Source organism: Perca fluviatilis, chromosome 4 (assembly GCF_010015445.1).
Source record: "Perca fluviatilis chromosome 4, GENO_Pfluv_1.0, whole genome shotgun sequence".
Lineage (NCBI taxonomy): Eukaryota > Metazoa > Chordata > Actinopteri > Perciformes > Percidae > Perca > Perca fluviatilis.
In genome coordinates this window covers 13,903,149-13,919,105 of record NC_053115.1, presented here as the reverse complement: position 1 = coordinate 13,919,105, position 15,957 = coordinate 13,903,149, and the positions used below count along the sequence as shown (strand labels likewise).

Below are 15,957 nucleotides of genomic sequence, written 5' to 3'. Positions count from 1 at the left end.
ATATTTTCATGGATGAGTTTCTTAAATTAAATGTGTAACAACAAATTGTGAAACATTTTATTGTTACAAACGTCAAATAATTCAAGAATCTTTATAGCAAGCAATGTTTATTAAAAAAACAGATCTACTACAAGAACTACACATAGAATTATATAAGGCCTATTCGATTAAACTACTATTGCTATTACTGTACAATATTGTACCAAAAAAGAGTGTACCTCTGTAATGTACAACATTGTATATACAAAGTACATCGGAACACAGGATTCTCCAGTAATACAGAGACAACTATAAATAGATTTGACATTACAGTCTTTTTTTTTAGTTCTGCTGTTTTCAAATGGACACTAAAATGCATATTCAACAATATTCAATTCTGACAAATCATCCCCACACAGTTAGTCCACACGCAAGCCAATTTGTTCAAGTGCCACTGATTGATTTGAGATCGAAGAGGGTCCCAGCTCCCCTTAACAGCACAGCCGGGACAAAACACACCAACCAACCACATGCACGTCTGTATGTGTGAGAGTGTGTGTTCATTAGATGAGTTCCTTTCTCACCACAAACACACACAGTCACAGTCCCTCCAGTTGTCATGATGAGGTAAGAGCAACACAAATACACCAGGTAATACACAAACAGTATACAGAGATAAAAAATAAACCTTAACAAGTATAATTCATTACCTGGTAGAGAGCATACAGGAATGCAGTACAGGCTGTATTTCTGGGAGAAGGGGAAAGGCATGAGAGAGGGGAATTTGAGGACGCCTCAGTGAAATGACTTCAATACAGTTTCAAAAAGGTGAACTACAACGATAAGGTATTCAGTTTACCCAGAACGTTCCTGTCCACTTATGAAGTCAGTGTTTGCAAAATGATTCACATATTCCTCAATTCATCCTCAGATCTAGTTTTGGGTACATAAGGTACATTTTAGCAAATAATATTATAAAAAAAAAAGTCCTTGTATTTGGGTTTTCGTGTCCTCTTTCTACTTAGAAGCTGGTCCGCTACTGGTTTTGCTACAGCAGTAACTGAAGATGAGACAACATACTGTATGTCTATACCTGCAGGCTTTTTAGCTGGTCACATGTACACAGTGCATATTTATTCAGCACTAAGGCTGCTGGTACTCCAGAACATGGGAGAAGTGTCTGTCTCTAGACAGCTGCTGTCGGGTGGCATCCCTTTATGATGGGTGGGCACTGGGTGGGGGGTGAGGTGCATACATACTATACATCCATGCATGTTCACACAGGCGCACACACACACACACACACACACACACACACACACACACACACACACACACACCCAGACAGCTACACAGTTCAACATTTTACCATTACAGATTCTGAGCATTAATTAACAACTGGGAACAAAAAAGTAAAACAAAAGCAAACTTTGCTTAAGAACGCATTTGATGAGGTGGTTGGTTGTGCTTCTATCTAAACACACTCAAGAGGATCCTCAGCTCCATGCTTCCAGTTATCATCATGATTATTAAACATACATACACACCATTAGAATAATATAACCCTTTTTACTGTTAAGTCTGAAGTTTATTAGTTAAAGAAGCAAGCTGTAACTTGGGTTTGATGTTGTCCTGTGGCTGGTACTGCAGATATATAAACTGATGCAATCAGCCAGCTCACCATAATGGCTGCTGTCTATGGCCCCAGCATGCAAGGAAAACCTGAAAGGCGTTTAGCTGCCACAAAACACGAACACACACACATTTGGAGAGAATGTGTGCGCATGTGTACAGTCCAACATTACCTATAAAAATGCTGGGTTTCAGTGGTCCCCTACATACATAATAGAGCTGCAGGAGAGAAGCAGCATAATGCCTCAAACTACCAGCTTTCATGATCTGTATTGCTATATGTGTAATTAGAACTACTGTTGGCCATGTACGGTTTTGGAGAGCACTGCTCCTGCTATGCTCTTGTTGTTGTCCTAGTACTGAACAGTAATAATAATAATAATAATAATTCCAAAAAAAAAATCACCAACATATCAAACACTGGAGGAAGAGATCAAATAAAGCTCTCGATCACATGACATACACTGATATTTGGCCCAGTTTTCTTTCCTTTCATCATCTCAAAAGTCCACCTTTATCTCCAGTCTTCCACTTCTGAAGCAGCAAGTCAGTGTGTTTCATTTCTACACAGAGCGAGAGCTTAGCATTTCACAGTCTATTCTCAGGAATCAAACACTCCCTTCCAGTCCGCTAGTCATGGGTCATTAAAAAGAAAAGGAAAACTGTCATGTCTACTATACAAAAATCAAACAGTGTTTTTTGTTCCACACTTAGATCTGCGTGTAAAAGCAAGTAACACTCCTGCACACCCACTCAAACACAATTCCAAACATCACAAACTAGTGTATGTAAGCTGTAGGTCTGTAAGTATCCATCCTGAGTCCTGTTCCCTTGTAAAAAGAAATTCAAAATCCAGTGATGCCTTGGATCTCTGCGTTGGCAAAAGAAAAAGAAGTGTCTTTTTTTATGGGAGTTCACTAATCTACACCCTCTGATAGCTGACCTGCAGTAAGCATTGCTGCCAGTAAAGGGGCGAAAAAAACTCTTGACACTCTAAAGAGAACATGATGCCTTAAGAACTCCCCCGGACACCAAGAACTGAATGCTACATGAGTAGTGGGTTAGGTCTTGTGTGAAACACCTGCTAGAAGAGCTGTAAGAATCAAAGAGTATGTAAGAATCAGTATCATGGGTCGGACCGAGAAGTCCTAAGCCGGGCAGGATTTGTCGTTAGACTGGGGTGGAGGTGGAGGAGGAGGGGTGTGAGGGAGAGAGTGTGTGTGGCCTGTAAGTGGAGGAGGAGGTGTAGGGGGCACAGTAGAGGTCGGGGAACCCATGGCTGGACTGCCACCTCCGCTCTTTGGGAACACCACCGGCTTGGGCCTAGTTGCTGGGGGGCGCAGCTCCCTAAAGGAAGGTACAGATGAGGAGAGAGAGGGGGATGTGGCGGAGGGCAGGGGGCTCCGTGGCTGGCTCTTGGCCGGGCGAAAGGAGGAGGGCGTGTCGCTGGCGGAGGAGGCGCTGCGCTGAAGTGGGTGGGCATGTGAGGAGCCCCCCTCACAGTCCCGTAACAGACGGGAGTGGAGTGGACTGGAGGGCTCCGAGGCTCCTCCTCCTCCTCCTCCACCGCCACCACCCACACCTTTCAGCTGCTCAAGTGTGTCCAGGACCACGTCAGGTGTGTGGGTATGTTTCGAGGTGCTCTGTCTCTCCAACTTACTGAGCTCACTCACAGAGCTCATCTCAGCCTCTATGTCCTGCAACATGAGAGGCGGACATAAAAGTAAATATAACCTTGTGCTAAATACCCCAAAGTAGCAGATGGGGATGTTAGTGACTGATCTGAAGTTGTACCTGTGAGCTGTGCTCCACCTGGCCTATGACCTCAGGGTCCAGCGGTCTGTGGTTGCTGAAGCTCTTAGAGCGCCCTGCTGTAGTCGTCTTGCGCAACTGTGGACTCTCCACCTAAAATGTTCATAATGCCCTTGTTTAAATGCTTGCCAAATTAAACAAAAACAGGTCATTTACAGCAGCAATTTGTTGAAGGTAAGATGTCACAGTACCTTGGTCTTGAGAGAGGAGTGGCGAGTGACTGAGTTGAGGATGCTGTGAGCGCTGACGGGTCGTTTGTCTCCAGTTTCTTTCACCAGAGCCCCACCAACAGGAAGAGACGCGGTTCTCACCCCTCCTCCTCCCCCCCCTCCACTGGCTCCTGGACTCGTACCGTCGCTTTCTGAGCTCCGGAACGCTCTTCGGATGCTCCCAGACTCTGGACGCTTCCTCAGCCTGAATGAGACAAATATTTCATTTCTATTTTTCCTTTTCTTTTTTCGCTGTGGTTGTGATTCGGTTCAAGGAGTCAGGGCAAAAAAAAAGTCTGAAAACAACAACAACAACAACAAATTAAAATCATAAGGAAGAAACCAAGAAGAAATCTTCCATTTTATGGTGTGGGTTCCTCACTTTCACTTTTTTTTTTGCCTCGAAACCTTTTGGCCCCAAGTTGATTTCCATACGATCCATTTCATATCAACTAAAAGCTAAAGTTGCAAATGACAATATACTGTAAATAGTCTGATACACACTTGTTCAGGTTGGCCAGGTAGATGTCCGCCACATGAGCTCCAGTAGGAGAGGCAGCATTGCCTCTAGTAGACACTTTCTCCTCCAGCAGGTCCCTGCTGTCCACATCAGGCTTTGGACTTCCCCTGTCCCCGTCAGACCTGAAACAATCAAAGCTGTAGTTTATAAATCGTCGCTCCGCCTCCATCTTGTACCAAGCCAGCAGAGGAAAAACTCTCTCACAGATACATTACTTCTGAAACACAAGGCTTTCCACTTTGCCACTTTGCTTCTAATTAAGAACAAGTAGTGATGAAAAGTTGACTGATAAACATGACATGATAAAGTTGTACTAAATGAAAAATAATCACTCATCTTTTTAAACCTTTTCAAAACTACAAAGTGTTTCACTCCCAAAAAAAGTGGCCGCAACTTAAAGGGAACTCCTCAAATTCTTGTCTAGTAGGACTACTGAGCTAGATAATTTTTTACTCACCACCTCTGAGTTTTGGGAAACCTGGACTTTTGACAACAATACAATAAGCATGAGCTTCATTCATGCAGAGTCACAGAAAGTAAAATCCTGTAGCCATAGTCACAGAAGTGTAAAAACAAATCCTCATACTTATGTCAAAAAACCACTCAACACAGTGTCACTACCCGATGTGAGTCGAGTGCAGATGTGAGTTGCGCATGCTCAGATTGAAACGGTTTACGGCATAACGCCAAGGGATCCGGATCCGGCAAACATTTTGGCCATCTATGATTGTTTGATTGCTAACGTTAGCTCAAAAAGCCATTCAAGTGACAGCCTTTGTTGTGTTTGATTGCTAACTTGTAGCCAGCAGTGAACGAACTTCGTTACGTAGGTCAATTTTTATTGTATTGACATTACAGAAGTCTCTCGTTAGCAGGTTCTTGTAGGATACTGCAGCCTCTAATCTAGAACTGACATCAGGGATCGTGGCGTGAAAATGTGATGCCTTACGCTAAATAATATATTACTGCTATGTAATGTACCAATCTCATTATTCTGTGGCTAACCGCAAAACAGATCTGTGTGAAGTCGCAAAGTGACACATGCGCAACTCACATCTGCACTCGACTCACATCGGGTAGTGACAACAGAAAGTTGACAAGGAAGTGGATCTGTTGTGATTTGCAGTCTGCTACGCATCAAAGCAGAGCAACTTCCTTAGCTACGGGGATTTCCAGTGGACTGTGTTTTGAAGAAGGCTCTTTGATGTTTGCCCTGATGATGAGTTTGCATTTCCCAAAACTCTACAAAGAGGCCATGAGTAAAATATTATGATCAATATTCAGACAAAAAAATTGAGAAAAACTGTAACGTCTTAATTCATTTGTTATTCTGTCCCTTAAGCAGATATTTTGATGAAGGCTGGCGACTGGAACACATCTTACGTGTCTTGGACCACAATGTACTGGTGTGGCACCAGTCCATCCACTCCGTTATGTCGTCCCTCCCACCAGTCGTCAGAGACTCGCTGGAACAGAAGCAGAGATGCGCCCTTCTTGAACGATAGCTCCCGACAAGTCCGGCCGGAGTAGTCGAACCGAGCAATGGCTTCGAAAGGTTCAGACTCTGAAACAGCCAAGGAGCCTGAGGTTCAGAGGATGGTGGACAGACACGGGATGTGACAGAGAAGCAGGGGGCAGCAACAAATGAGAGAGAGAGAGAGAGAGAGAGAGAGAGAGAGAGAGAGAGAGGTGGAAGAGAGGGTAAGGCCAGATTAGTGCATAGCAGGTTAGTGCTGCTGTGTTTGGTGACTGCACAAATGTTAAAATTGCTGAGCAGTAACAAAGCAGCATAATAAACATGTTAATGGGAGAAGGTGCGAGCTGGTTTAAACGGTTAGAGCCACAGTAACTGGTGAGAAAAGCAGGATGAGATTTCATAAACTGGTGGCAAGAGGCTTCATTAAGTACAGTATATAAAGTATATCTATTCCATGTATTTGTGTGCGTGTGCGTGTGTGTGTGTGTGTGTGTGTGTGTTATGCACCATCTTCGCTGTTGTGCCTGACAGAGACGGTGTCAGGCGCAGGCTCTTCCACAAGGGGGGGCTCACAGTGTGGACTGTCACTGAGGAGGAGACAGAGAGCAGATGAGGTTAGATGACACGACAAAAGCCCAACTGACACAAATCAGACCAGTAATGTATTGGTGTGCTAAGGACTACGAAGAAAAAAAAAAAAAAAAAAAAAATCTAGAGCAATAAATACAAGTAAGGGAAATTTAAAGCCTCATTGGAGACCGATGTAGCAAAGGGTTTACATGAACAGGTTGATACTTTCACTCGATGTACGCTAGAATTGTGGTTTAGTCTAGTAAGAAAATATAGATAAGAGAAATAGCTCAGACTATTTCTATGGGTAGCCTACGACAGACATTTTATCCTGGGCACTCTTGACCAAAAGTTCAAACAATGGATTCCAACTGGTTTAACAGCATTATGCACAGTAATACAATATGGGAATGTTTGCAGGAGCGGAAACAAAACTATACATTAAACAAGGACTACTTAAGATATTTGCACTTTAGCCCAGTTTTAATTTAGATAAAAATAGAATAACTCAGAACAATAATTGGAGTTTACAATTCAAAGAAATATGGAATATCTACATTAATTGTCACAAAATGGAGAGAAGAGGAAACAAAACATTATATATAAAATTGAAATAGGAAAAAGAACTAGGAATATTGCAGAATATTGCATATTGCATATTTTAAGAACAGCCTATACATCCGTGTGTACTAGGTGTGAACCATGTTACAACATTTAATTAGACTCTTTATTACAGCCAAGATTATGAGTAAATACTTATAGCACAACCATGTTGGAGACAATGATGTGGGTCAATGGATTTAGACCATTCCCATGTATTTTGGCTTTGTCCTAAAATTGTGCAGTTTGGGGGAAATGTTCATATGGTTATTATCAACATTCTGGGCTATAATATACCTACAGTAGGTCAGGTAGAGTACTGTACTTATGGCAATACGACAGGATATATGTAGAGTGTGTATGTATATGTTACTGAAAACGGTCTTCTCCATCTTCTTCATTTTCTTTTTTTGATATTAACTGTTTAATTATATTTTCTGTAAATTTTACTTCCAAGTATTCTTTACACTGCCAGCAATGCAGAGTTATCCATATACATAATGAAATGTGGTTTTCCTACATTTTATAGTAAAATTCTGGTGGCTTTAACAATTTATTAACTTATTTTGTTGGCCTTAAAAGTAGTCAAATTCTGTCTGCAAACAACTGTATAAATACCTACTATATGCCAGAGTGATCTTATTTTTTGTCTACACTTCCTACAGTTAAAACTGAGAGCTGCTCCTCCGGAATGACTTACAGTCTAAACAACTGCACTGACTGGCAGTAATCATAACAACTGGTGTCGAGGCTTGTCATTACAGTAAAATTGGCCCTTGTGTGCATTGTGGTGTGTGTGAGTAAGTGCATGCTGTGCTCTCCCAGGCTGATGTGGTCAGGCGGTACTTTAATCTCTCGTGTGCTAGAGGGTAAGCTGATCCTCGTGGCCCCCAGGCCCTGAGCGGAGCGGAAAAGCTGAGCCCCCCCATCACTCCACGGGTGCCTCTAAATCGACCATCTGCACCCCCCCCCCCCTCCTCCTCTCTCTGGTCTCCTCATCATCTCCAAGCCCCCTCGAGGTAGATAGCAATTGGACAAGACATTCCCTGCTGTCCTACTAGCCTTAGCAATTCAAGTTCCTGTGCTATATGACTTATCTAGTCTCACATTGCCAGACCTTCCTCCACAGCGCTGCGGAGGAGGTTCTGGCTAGTCCACACAGCATTCCGGGATGGGAGACAAACATGCGCTGGTAAATTGGCATGTCTTTAAACCAATCACAATCGTTCACTGAGCATTGGTGCCGCTGTAAAATTGCCTAGGGAAAGGGACTTGTTTTGGTGGAACATGTGAACGTACAAAAGTTGTTTTAGTCGTGCAACAGAAAACTCAGATTCAACAGATAGTCTAGCTATCGGTCTGGATTTACCCTGCAGAGATCTGAGGAGCAGTTAACCATAGTCCTCATAAATCCACCGGAGTTTAAAATTCCAACACAAAGAAAGCGGAAGGGTACCGGACATCCGGCCGAAAATAAGGACATACGGCGAAATATCCGGCGCCAACAGAGCAATCCCGGAAGTGAAAGGTTGTGGATATAGACTATGACTTATCAAACTCCCCTCACATACACACTCCGGTCCCCAGCCCTCACCAGAAGTCATCTCCAGCTCCAGGAATGGTGTAGATGGGGCCCTGTAGATCCTGCAGCCCGGGGAAGATGGTGTTATGGTGGATGATGATCGTTTTAATGAGCTCGTTGACGTGGGCCTGGCAAGAGACCTGGTCGTTGCCCTCGGGGACAGACATCAGGGTGGGGCCGAAACAGATGGCCAGGTTGTAGGGGTCCATCATGTTCTCCTCGCTGTACTGGGACAGGCTGGGCGGAAGGGAAAGCAGAGGCATTAGAGCGCATTACCTCATCCTTATTTCTTAAACATACAAGTACAAATAAACCAACAGATCAAAAAGTACCTCTTTAAGTACATCTGACATTGACTCTGTACAAAAAAATATCTAGAAAGACCAGTTTCACTTTGAAATACACTACAATATGTACAAAACTAACTATGCACACAAATTACCATGACATGTCATTTACAGCCTACATCACCCCGTACTTGTGAATAAGCTTTGAATGTTTGTGTATGGCGGATTGCACGAGGTCCAACAGTAAACACTGCCCAAACCTGCGTTAAAACATTACTTCATTTGTACACTGTGGTGATGGAGGCTCTGATGATGGGAGTGCGTTTGAGTTTGTGAGAAGAAGCAGAAGCATCGGAGTGACCACAAATCACTTAAGGAAAAGAAGAAGCTCCCCTTCTGTCTCCACTTGATTTACCCAGGAGTCTCACATTTCAGGTCTCCCACATCCCTTTTCTTTTTGTCTTTCACTCCCCTTTGCTACCTCACTCTGTCATTGTTATTAGGGAATGTGTCTCTCTACGTGTGTGTGTGTGTCTGAAATTGAACTCTAATGCGTATTGGGTAATAGCATATATTCAACTAATACTGAACCACACAACTGACTTCATTTTAATGGCCTCTACTAAAGCTTCTTCAAATTCTCCCTTACCATCCGGTGCTTTTTGGTGGAGTTTGTCCTCATCTTTTTAAAGAGCTTGGGTTTGTGGATGTTGTCAACCCATTGAGATTCTGTATGTGATCTTGGGCTATACAAATAAACATGAAATGGATAATTGAGTCATTCCTCAAGGAGGGAAGTTCCTTAAATAATGAAGAGGCAGAAATATTCTTTCCCTTTTGGACTTTCATTAGGGACTGTACTTGACTTCCCACAAAAAGGTTAAAGGATGTTTAGATTGGGTGTTAGAAGGCCAAATGAAGGCCTTCTAACCTCATTGTGGTGTTTATGAAACTACTGAGAGAGTATTGGGAAATGTTCCAGATCGGAAGATATTGCTCCTCCAGCTGTTGAAAGACTCTTTTATATGACCAATACAAGAGATAGTTGTTTTGTTTGTAGCTTTATGGTGATTGAAAACGGTTTATTACTTTTGTCTACTGAAAGATGTTTTTGTACATTGATGGGTATTTGAAAGTGACTGACTTTCAGGTTGGCATCTTGTGACACAAGGATGGAAGTAGACCTGAAATAGCCTTGTATATGAAGATATGCCAGTGTTGAAGTCTCCGTGTTGATAGAGAAGGCCATCCAACACGTTCATACAGTTCACAACGGTGAGTGAGGGCTTTAAAACCAGTGATGAACCTCAGAGCTCCATGGTAAACAGTATCCACTGCATGTACACCTATGGCGTTTTTCCATTACATGGTACCTGCTCGACTCTCCTCGACCTTTTTTGGTTTTCCATTATGAAAAAAAGTCCCTGGTACCTGCCAACAGCTACTTTTTTTTAGTATCACCTCCGTCGAGGTTCCAAGCGAGCCGAGGCGATACCAAAAGGTGACGTGAAAACCTGCAGACTACTGATTGGTCGGAGAGAATCGTCACTAATCACTGCGTCATCATTGCTAGCGACAGACGGGGATGTAGTGAACAAAGTCGCCGTTTTTAAATAGTTTAGCCAGCAGTGTTATTTTTTTTTTGCTGCCTGGCGCACCAGCGAGATCTACGTCATTTTGACGCCACATTGGCGTGTGCCAGCTTGGCTACGGCGACTGTAAAACGGCCTTTATACAGTATTTAGAATTAGACAATAACTTACAGTAATGTTACAATAAAAGTTTGTTTCTTGCATCACTGATTGGGGAAGATGTCTTCATTGATCACACTCCTGATAGGAATTATGGAAATAGTTTGTTGGTCTTGGACTAAGTGATTGTTACAATAACTTAAATGAAAGAATTGCACTAGGATATGTTTAGGTGACTTAACAAATGTACTTGTTGGATTTCACCAGAAACTTAGGGGTTGAAACATTGGTCTTGGAGTGAAAGATGTTTACAAGCCAAATGAAAGGAGTGTGTGTGTGTGTGTGTGTGTGTGTGTGTGTGTGTGTGTGTGTGTGTGTGTGTGTGTGTGTGTGTGTGTGTGTGTGTGTGTATGTGTGTGTGTGTGTGTGTGTGTGTGTGTGTGTGTGTGTGTGTGTGTGTGTGTGTTATGCTACTCACTGGTTGAGAAACGCGAACAGGTATCTCATAATGATGAGGGTTTTGCTCGGCAGAGATTGCAGAACTTTCTTAATGTGGACTGCCCGCTCATGGAGGCTCTCCATCGCTGGAAAATAATCACGACACCCAGGGGGTTACACACACAATCAAGCACGTAAATACACACTTACACAAACAGACAAAAGGATGAGAGACTTACAGACACAGGATATGAGGTCATGGAAGACTTCCTTAGGGAAGAGGGCGTGGTCCAATCCTCTAAAGTAGAGCTTCAGGACGCCAGCAATGGAGTCCATGTCGTGGTCGTTCTGGTCCCCTGCCAGCGGGTCCTCACCTATACCCGGACAAGAACACAGAGAGAAAAGGGAGTGGGAGAGGAAAGATAATGAAGCACTGGACAAAATCAGTTTGTTCAAAATGCTCAGGTTTCCTGCTGGATGATAGGCTTACCTCTCTCAAAGGCATTCTTGATGTCATTGACTTCCACCTGAGAGCCTGACACTCTAAAGATGCCCTCATGCTGCAGACCTACACACACATAAACAAACTGGGTGTTTAAATTGAGACTCTTTTTCATCGTCAGGATTTCATACTTTTGGAGATTTTGCATTTTTGTAGCTAAGACGTTCTGGTAAAATTCCCAGTTTAAATCTAGAACCAATCACAATTGACTTAACAATCCCACCAATCAGCGCACAGGAGAAGCTGATGCTAAACGAATCACTTCACTGGAGAATTTCACTCACCATGGCGACTGATGAAGCGGATGCAGCTCTTGACCATTAGAGGAATGGCCTCGCCAGACTCCTAAAATAAGGGGAGAGGAATTACTCCCGATAGAGGAACACAAGAGAGGAGACCGGTGTGGAAATCAAACACCGCGCGCATCTTGTCAGGAGGATATCCGTACACATGTCTGCACACGCACATGCATCCATGCACACATTTATGTGTGGGGGAGAGGGTGGGAGGAGTACCCAGCTGTTGCTAGGAGACAGCACTTTTGTCCTTTCCCCTTTGTTTGTTTGGGGTTGCCAGAAATCTCTGGGTGGTAAGGCGTTGGAAGGTATTTTGGATTATATATGTGCCCATTGTTATGTGAATCCCACTGTGGTCTTAATATGTAAAAAAACAAACAAACAAAAAACTGACTGATTATCATTTGAGATCGATTTGTTTCTATGTAAAGTGAGCGCTGGTGTCCAAAACACAAGTTACCCACAAGGGGGAGCCACAAACATGAGATTCCCCAATGGAGCGGTTGCTTTTGATCACTTGTGTGTCATTTCAGACTGTACAGATTCAACTGTAGACATACATGTATATATTTGTGCATTGGCTTATATTCATCTGAGTTATGTGATAACAACCAACGTGCTGACAACCTCTAGGTGCCAGTACACCCTGTGGGCGGAGGATACTGTGAGAATGTGGCTTGAGTTAAAAAACAAAGCTACAGCGGCTCTAACTGAGAACCTCACAGCCACTTAGAAACAAAGACACACGCACTTATGACAGATAATTACCTGCTTCCGTACCGCCGAGTTTCTCCGTCCACTACGCAGAGGGAGAGAAAGAAACGGCACTCTGTCATTATGTCTCCAGAGAAAGTCTATTTATACTCACAACTCTGGTAACGCTCGATTTGTATACACAGACACATATGCACATGCGTTGAAAATATCTATAAAGTGAAGGGGAAAATAATACCCCAGTCTGCCAAGAAATCAAGCTTAAACACTGCTATGGTGTATGCGAGTGTGTGAGCATATTTCCTTCCTTCACCACACCTACCTGGAAAGGCAACAGTCAGTCTTCTGACCTAAAGGAGCAAGAAACAGGAAGAGGGGGAGGGGAGAGAGAGATAGACAGTTATAGTAGAAGTAGGACACATGAGGAAACGGGGAAACAAACTTCCCACCGAAGCTGCAGGGAGAGAGGTTTACCGGTAAGGCTGTGGAAATGTAGACACGTTCGGCCCCCCCACACACACACAGCTGCATCCACATATGGTCACTGTCACCTAGCCCTCCACTTACTCACACTGATGGTGATTATTAGCTATATTAAACCCACTCTGCTCCCTTGCATGTGGCCTGATGTGTCCCACTAAACCACTCATCTCTCTGATCTGCTCCCTATACCGTCTCTTGGCACCAGGCCTTTTCCCAAATCCATCACACACACACACACACACACACACACACACACACACACACACACACACACACACACACACACACACACACACACACACACACACACACACACACACACACACACACACACACACACACACACACACACACACACACACACACACACACACACACACACCTAAAACGTCAGAAGCACACTATGACAGTCCCACTCACTTTCTTCCAGGGTCTTGTCGATGAGGTCATGCTTGGCCTCCAGCCTGGTGATCAGGTTCCTGCCTTCCAGAAACTCCTTCAGCTTCTACAACACACAAAGACACACGTGCACATACACACTCGCGTCACAATGTGTGCAGATTATGCTCAAATATAACTGCACTCATGCTCCTGACAAATCATCCATGACCATAGCTAGCACTGACCGTGAAGTAAAACTGCTCCGTCTCCTGCTGATTGGCCCGTCGTTTGGCCAGGCTGGGTTTACTGAGATAGGATTCGCTGAAAGTGGACTTGACCGACTCCATGCTGTTGCTGTGGTGGAAGCACTCGGAGACGTCGTAGTCCTCCACCGTCACCATGTCTTGGATGGTGGACAGAGTGGCCTCCATCGTTTTCTTCACCTGATGGGCAGTGAGGAAGAGACAAACACATATTAAGCAAAAGCTGTGATTACAGACAGCTGCAAGGGGTGAAAGATGAATTCATAATATAAGAGAAAACAGAAGGACGTCTGACCTCTTCATTTTCAATCTTGAGGGTGGAGAGGCGAGACTGCAGTTGCTGACACCTCTGGAGCAGCTCGACTTCCAGCGGCTGCTGTGCACACACCACTCCCATCTACACCCACACACACACACAGAACCAAGTGGAAAGTGAGACAGTTAACAATTACAGATTACAGCATCACAAAAACAACCTTCCCAGTGCGCAAACATAGGCTTCAATAAGAGGTATTCATCACAGAGGACAAGCCTGATGATAATGACTCGAGCACTCGAACTGTACCGTGTCTCCCATGTGGGACTGGAAGTCAAAACGAGCTGGGGGGCAGAAGACGTTGTTGTAGGTCTCCATCAGCTTCTGTTTGTCCCCGTTGGCTTCCAGACTCTCTGCGGCCCCCTCTAGTGTCTCCAGGCCGGAGTGTTTGGACGTCTCTACGTTCTGTTCCGCAGATAGGTAGGTCCTCAGGGCGCGTTGCAGGCTGGCATGGTAGCCTAGGTCACAGCACTGACACACACACACACACAGACACACACACACACACACACACACAAATACATAAGCATGACGTGGAATGCAAACACTGTTGGTAAAAAGAAAATCAAGTAGAGAGAAATCATTTGGATGTGAGGAGTGTTGGGAAGCAAGGAGACAAAGAGGAGAAAACATGCAGAGCGGGGGACCAGTCTACTGTCTTCATTAGGAGCACTGAAGCTAATGTGAGGAGAGTGGCCAAGGGGCCACCACAGGCTAGAGCACAGGGACACTGGGATACACACACATGTGCGTGCACACACACACACACACACTATGTCTACAAATGTGAGCCGCTCCCACAGAGTAACACGGTGTGTTCATACTCACGTCAATGATGTCGGAGAGGTCATGGATGTAATATTTGAAGACGCAGCTGTTGGTGGCCTCAAGAGCTAGCAGGTACTCATTCCTGGCCTTGATGGCCTTCAGCTTGTTCTCTGTGTACTTAGCTTGTCTCTGATAAGAGAGACAGAGAGACAGAAAGAGACACATTTACTTGAATAGCTTTGTTTCATATTCATTTGATTATTACCATTGGTATGTTGTTATTAGTGTTAACGTTTTTGATATGATTATTTATATTGTTGAATTTGTATTAATTTTGTGTGATGCTTTGGCAGTATTGTTCTTGTTATATTCATGCCAATAAAGCAAATTGAATTGAATTGAATTGAATTGAGAGAGAGAGAGAGAGAGAGAGAGAGAGAGAGAGAGAGAGAGAGAGAGAGAGAGATAGATATTGTAAAGGAGAGAATGAAAGAAATCAGGCAAGAAAGGAAAGAAACAAATAAGGGTAATGACAGGTAGAGAGAGAGAGGGAAGGGAGAGGGAGAGGGATAATAGGCGTTAGAGTGAAACGCCTCAGTATTGATTATGGTTAATAAGAAGAGGAGAACCATGTTGCTGTGACAAGTCCCAGCTGTAGTAGACAAGGTTAGCAATAAGCCAGTCGTGTACTCTTAAATCACTCATGAGACACACATCGTAAGTCAGTGTGACAACAGGGGCAGCACTTGGAAACAGTTTTCCTGCCTCTACTCCACTTCCCCTCCCCCCGGCCCTGCTCACCTTCTCCTTCATCTTCTCGATTTTCTTGACACTGGAGCGTCGGACGGGCTTCTCGTCGGTCTTGATGCTGGTCAAGGTGTCAGGGGAACGTGGCGTCTGTCGGTCGTCTTGTTGTCGACCGGAGCGTCCCATCTGCTTCTCCTCCTGCTTCTCCGCATCCTTCAGCTTGGACTCGGCATTGATGCTGTCAGTGTTGTACATGTGGTACGTCTTCATCACCTGGCAACAAGAGTTGAGATTTGCCGGCAAACATCAGTGTGTGCTTTCCCCAGTGTGTCTCTTACTTCAGTTTTTGGCTTTGGATCAATAGCGGGATTACATCAGTCAGCATAATGAGGAGAGTGGAGCACTGAGGCACAATACACAAAACAGAACAACACACACAGTAGATTTCTTTGGGGCTAGCATTCCAAAATATTGCAGCGCGTGAGTCACACAACCAGCCTCCTCTACTCTGTACAATACTACTGCGCTTGGACATGGTGGTATGAGTTTGACATCAAGAGTTAAACACATGAAATGAGTGCGTGTGTGTGTGCAGTGTCAGCCTTTATTCAGTGACCACCACCAGAGCCTTCATTATACTGCTCTCACCCTTCCACAACACTGCGGACAGACACACTAGTCTCTCTATGA

At 44.1% G+C, this 15,957-nt stretch overlaps 1 protein-coding gene across 4 annotated transcripts in view; it reads right to left on the bottom strand.

Annotated features, from left to right (window-relative positions):
• Positions 1–90: 90 nt before the first annotated feature.
• The window catches only part of srgap2 (SLIT-ROBO Rho GTPase activating protein 2), a 61,255-nt gene continuing 45,388 nt past the window's right edge, over positions 91–15,957 (bottom strand). For 2 of the 4 annotated variants that reach the window (XM_039797298.1, XM_039797300.1), the window contains exons 5-23: positions 15,322–15,540; positions 14,581–14,709; positions 14,002–14,223; positions 13,732–13,833; positions 13,419–13,616; positions 13,213–13,297; positions 12,632–12,659; positions 12,364–12,394; positions 11,584–11,644; positions 11,288–11,365; positions 11,037–11,171; positions 10,838–10,943; positions 8,394–8,618; positions 6,137–6,216; positions 5,536–5,734; positions 4,137–4,274; positions 3,615–3,837; positions 3,406–3,516; positions 91–3,308 (exon numbers count right to left, since the gene is read on the bottom strand). In XM_039797298.1, coding sequence (XP_039653232.1) covers positions 2,760–3,308; positions 3,406–3,516; positions 3,615–3,837; positions 4,137–4,274; positions 5,536–5,734; positions 6,137–6,216; positions 8,394–8,618; positions 10,838–10,943; positions 11,037–11,171; positions 11,288–11,365; positions 11,584–11,644; positions 12,364–12,394; positions 12,632–12,659; positions 13,213–13,297; positions 13,419–13,616; positions 13,732–13,833; positions 14,002–14,223; positions 14,581–14,709; positions 15,322–15,540 — 2,919 coding nt within the window. In that variant the 3' untranslated portion in view covers positions 91–2,759. The other 2 variants (XM_039797299.1, XM_039797301.1) reach the window with 2 other exon arrangements.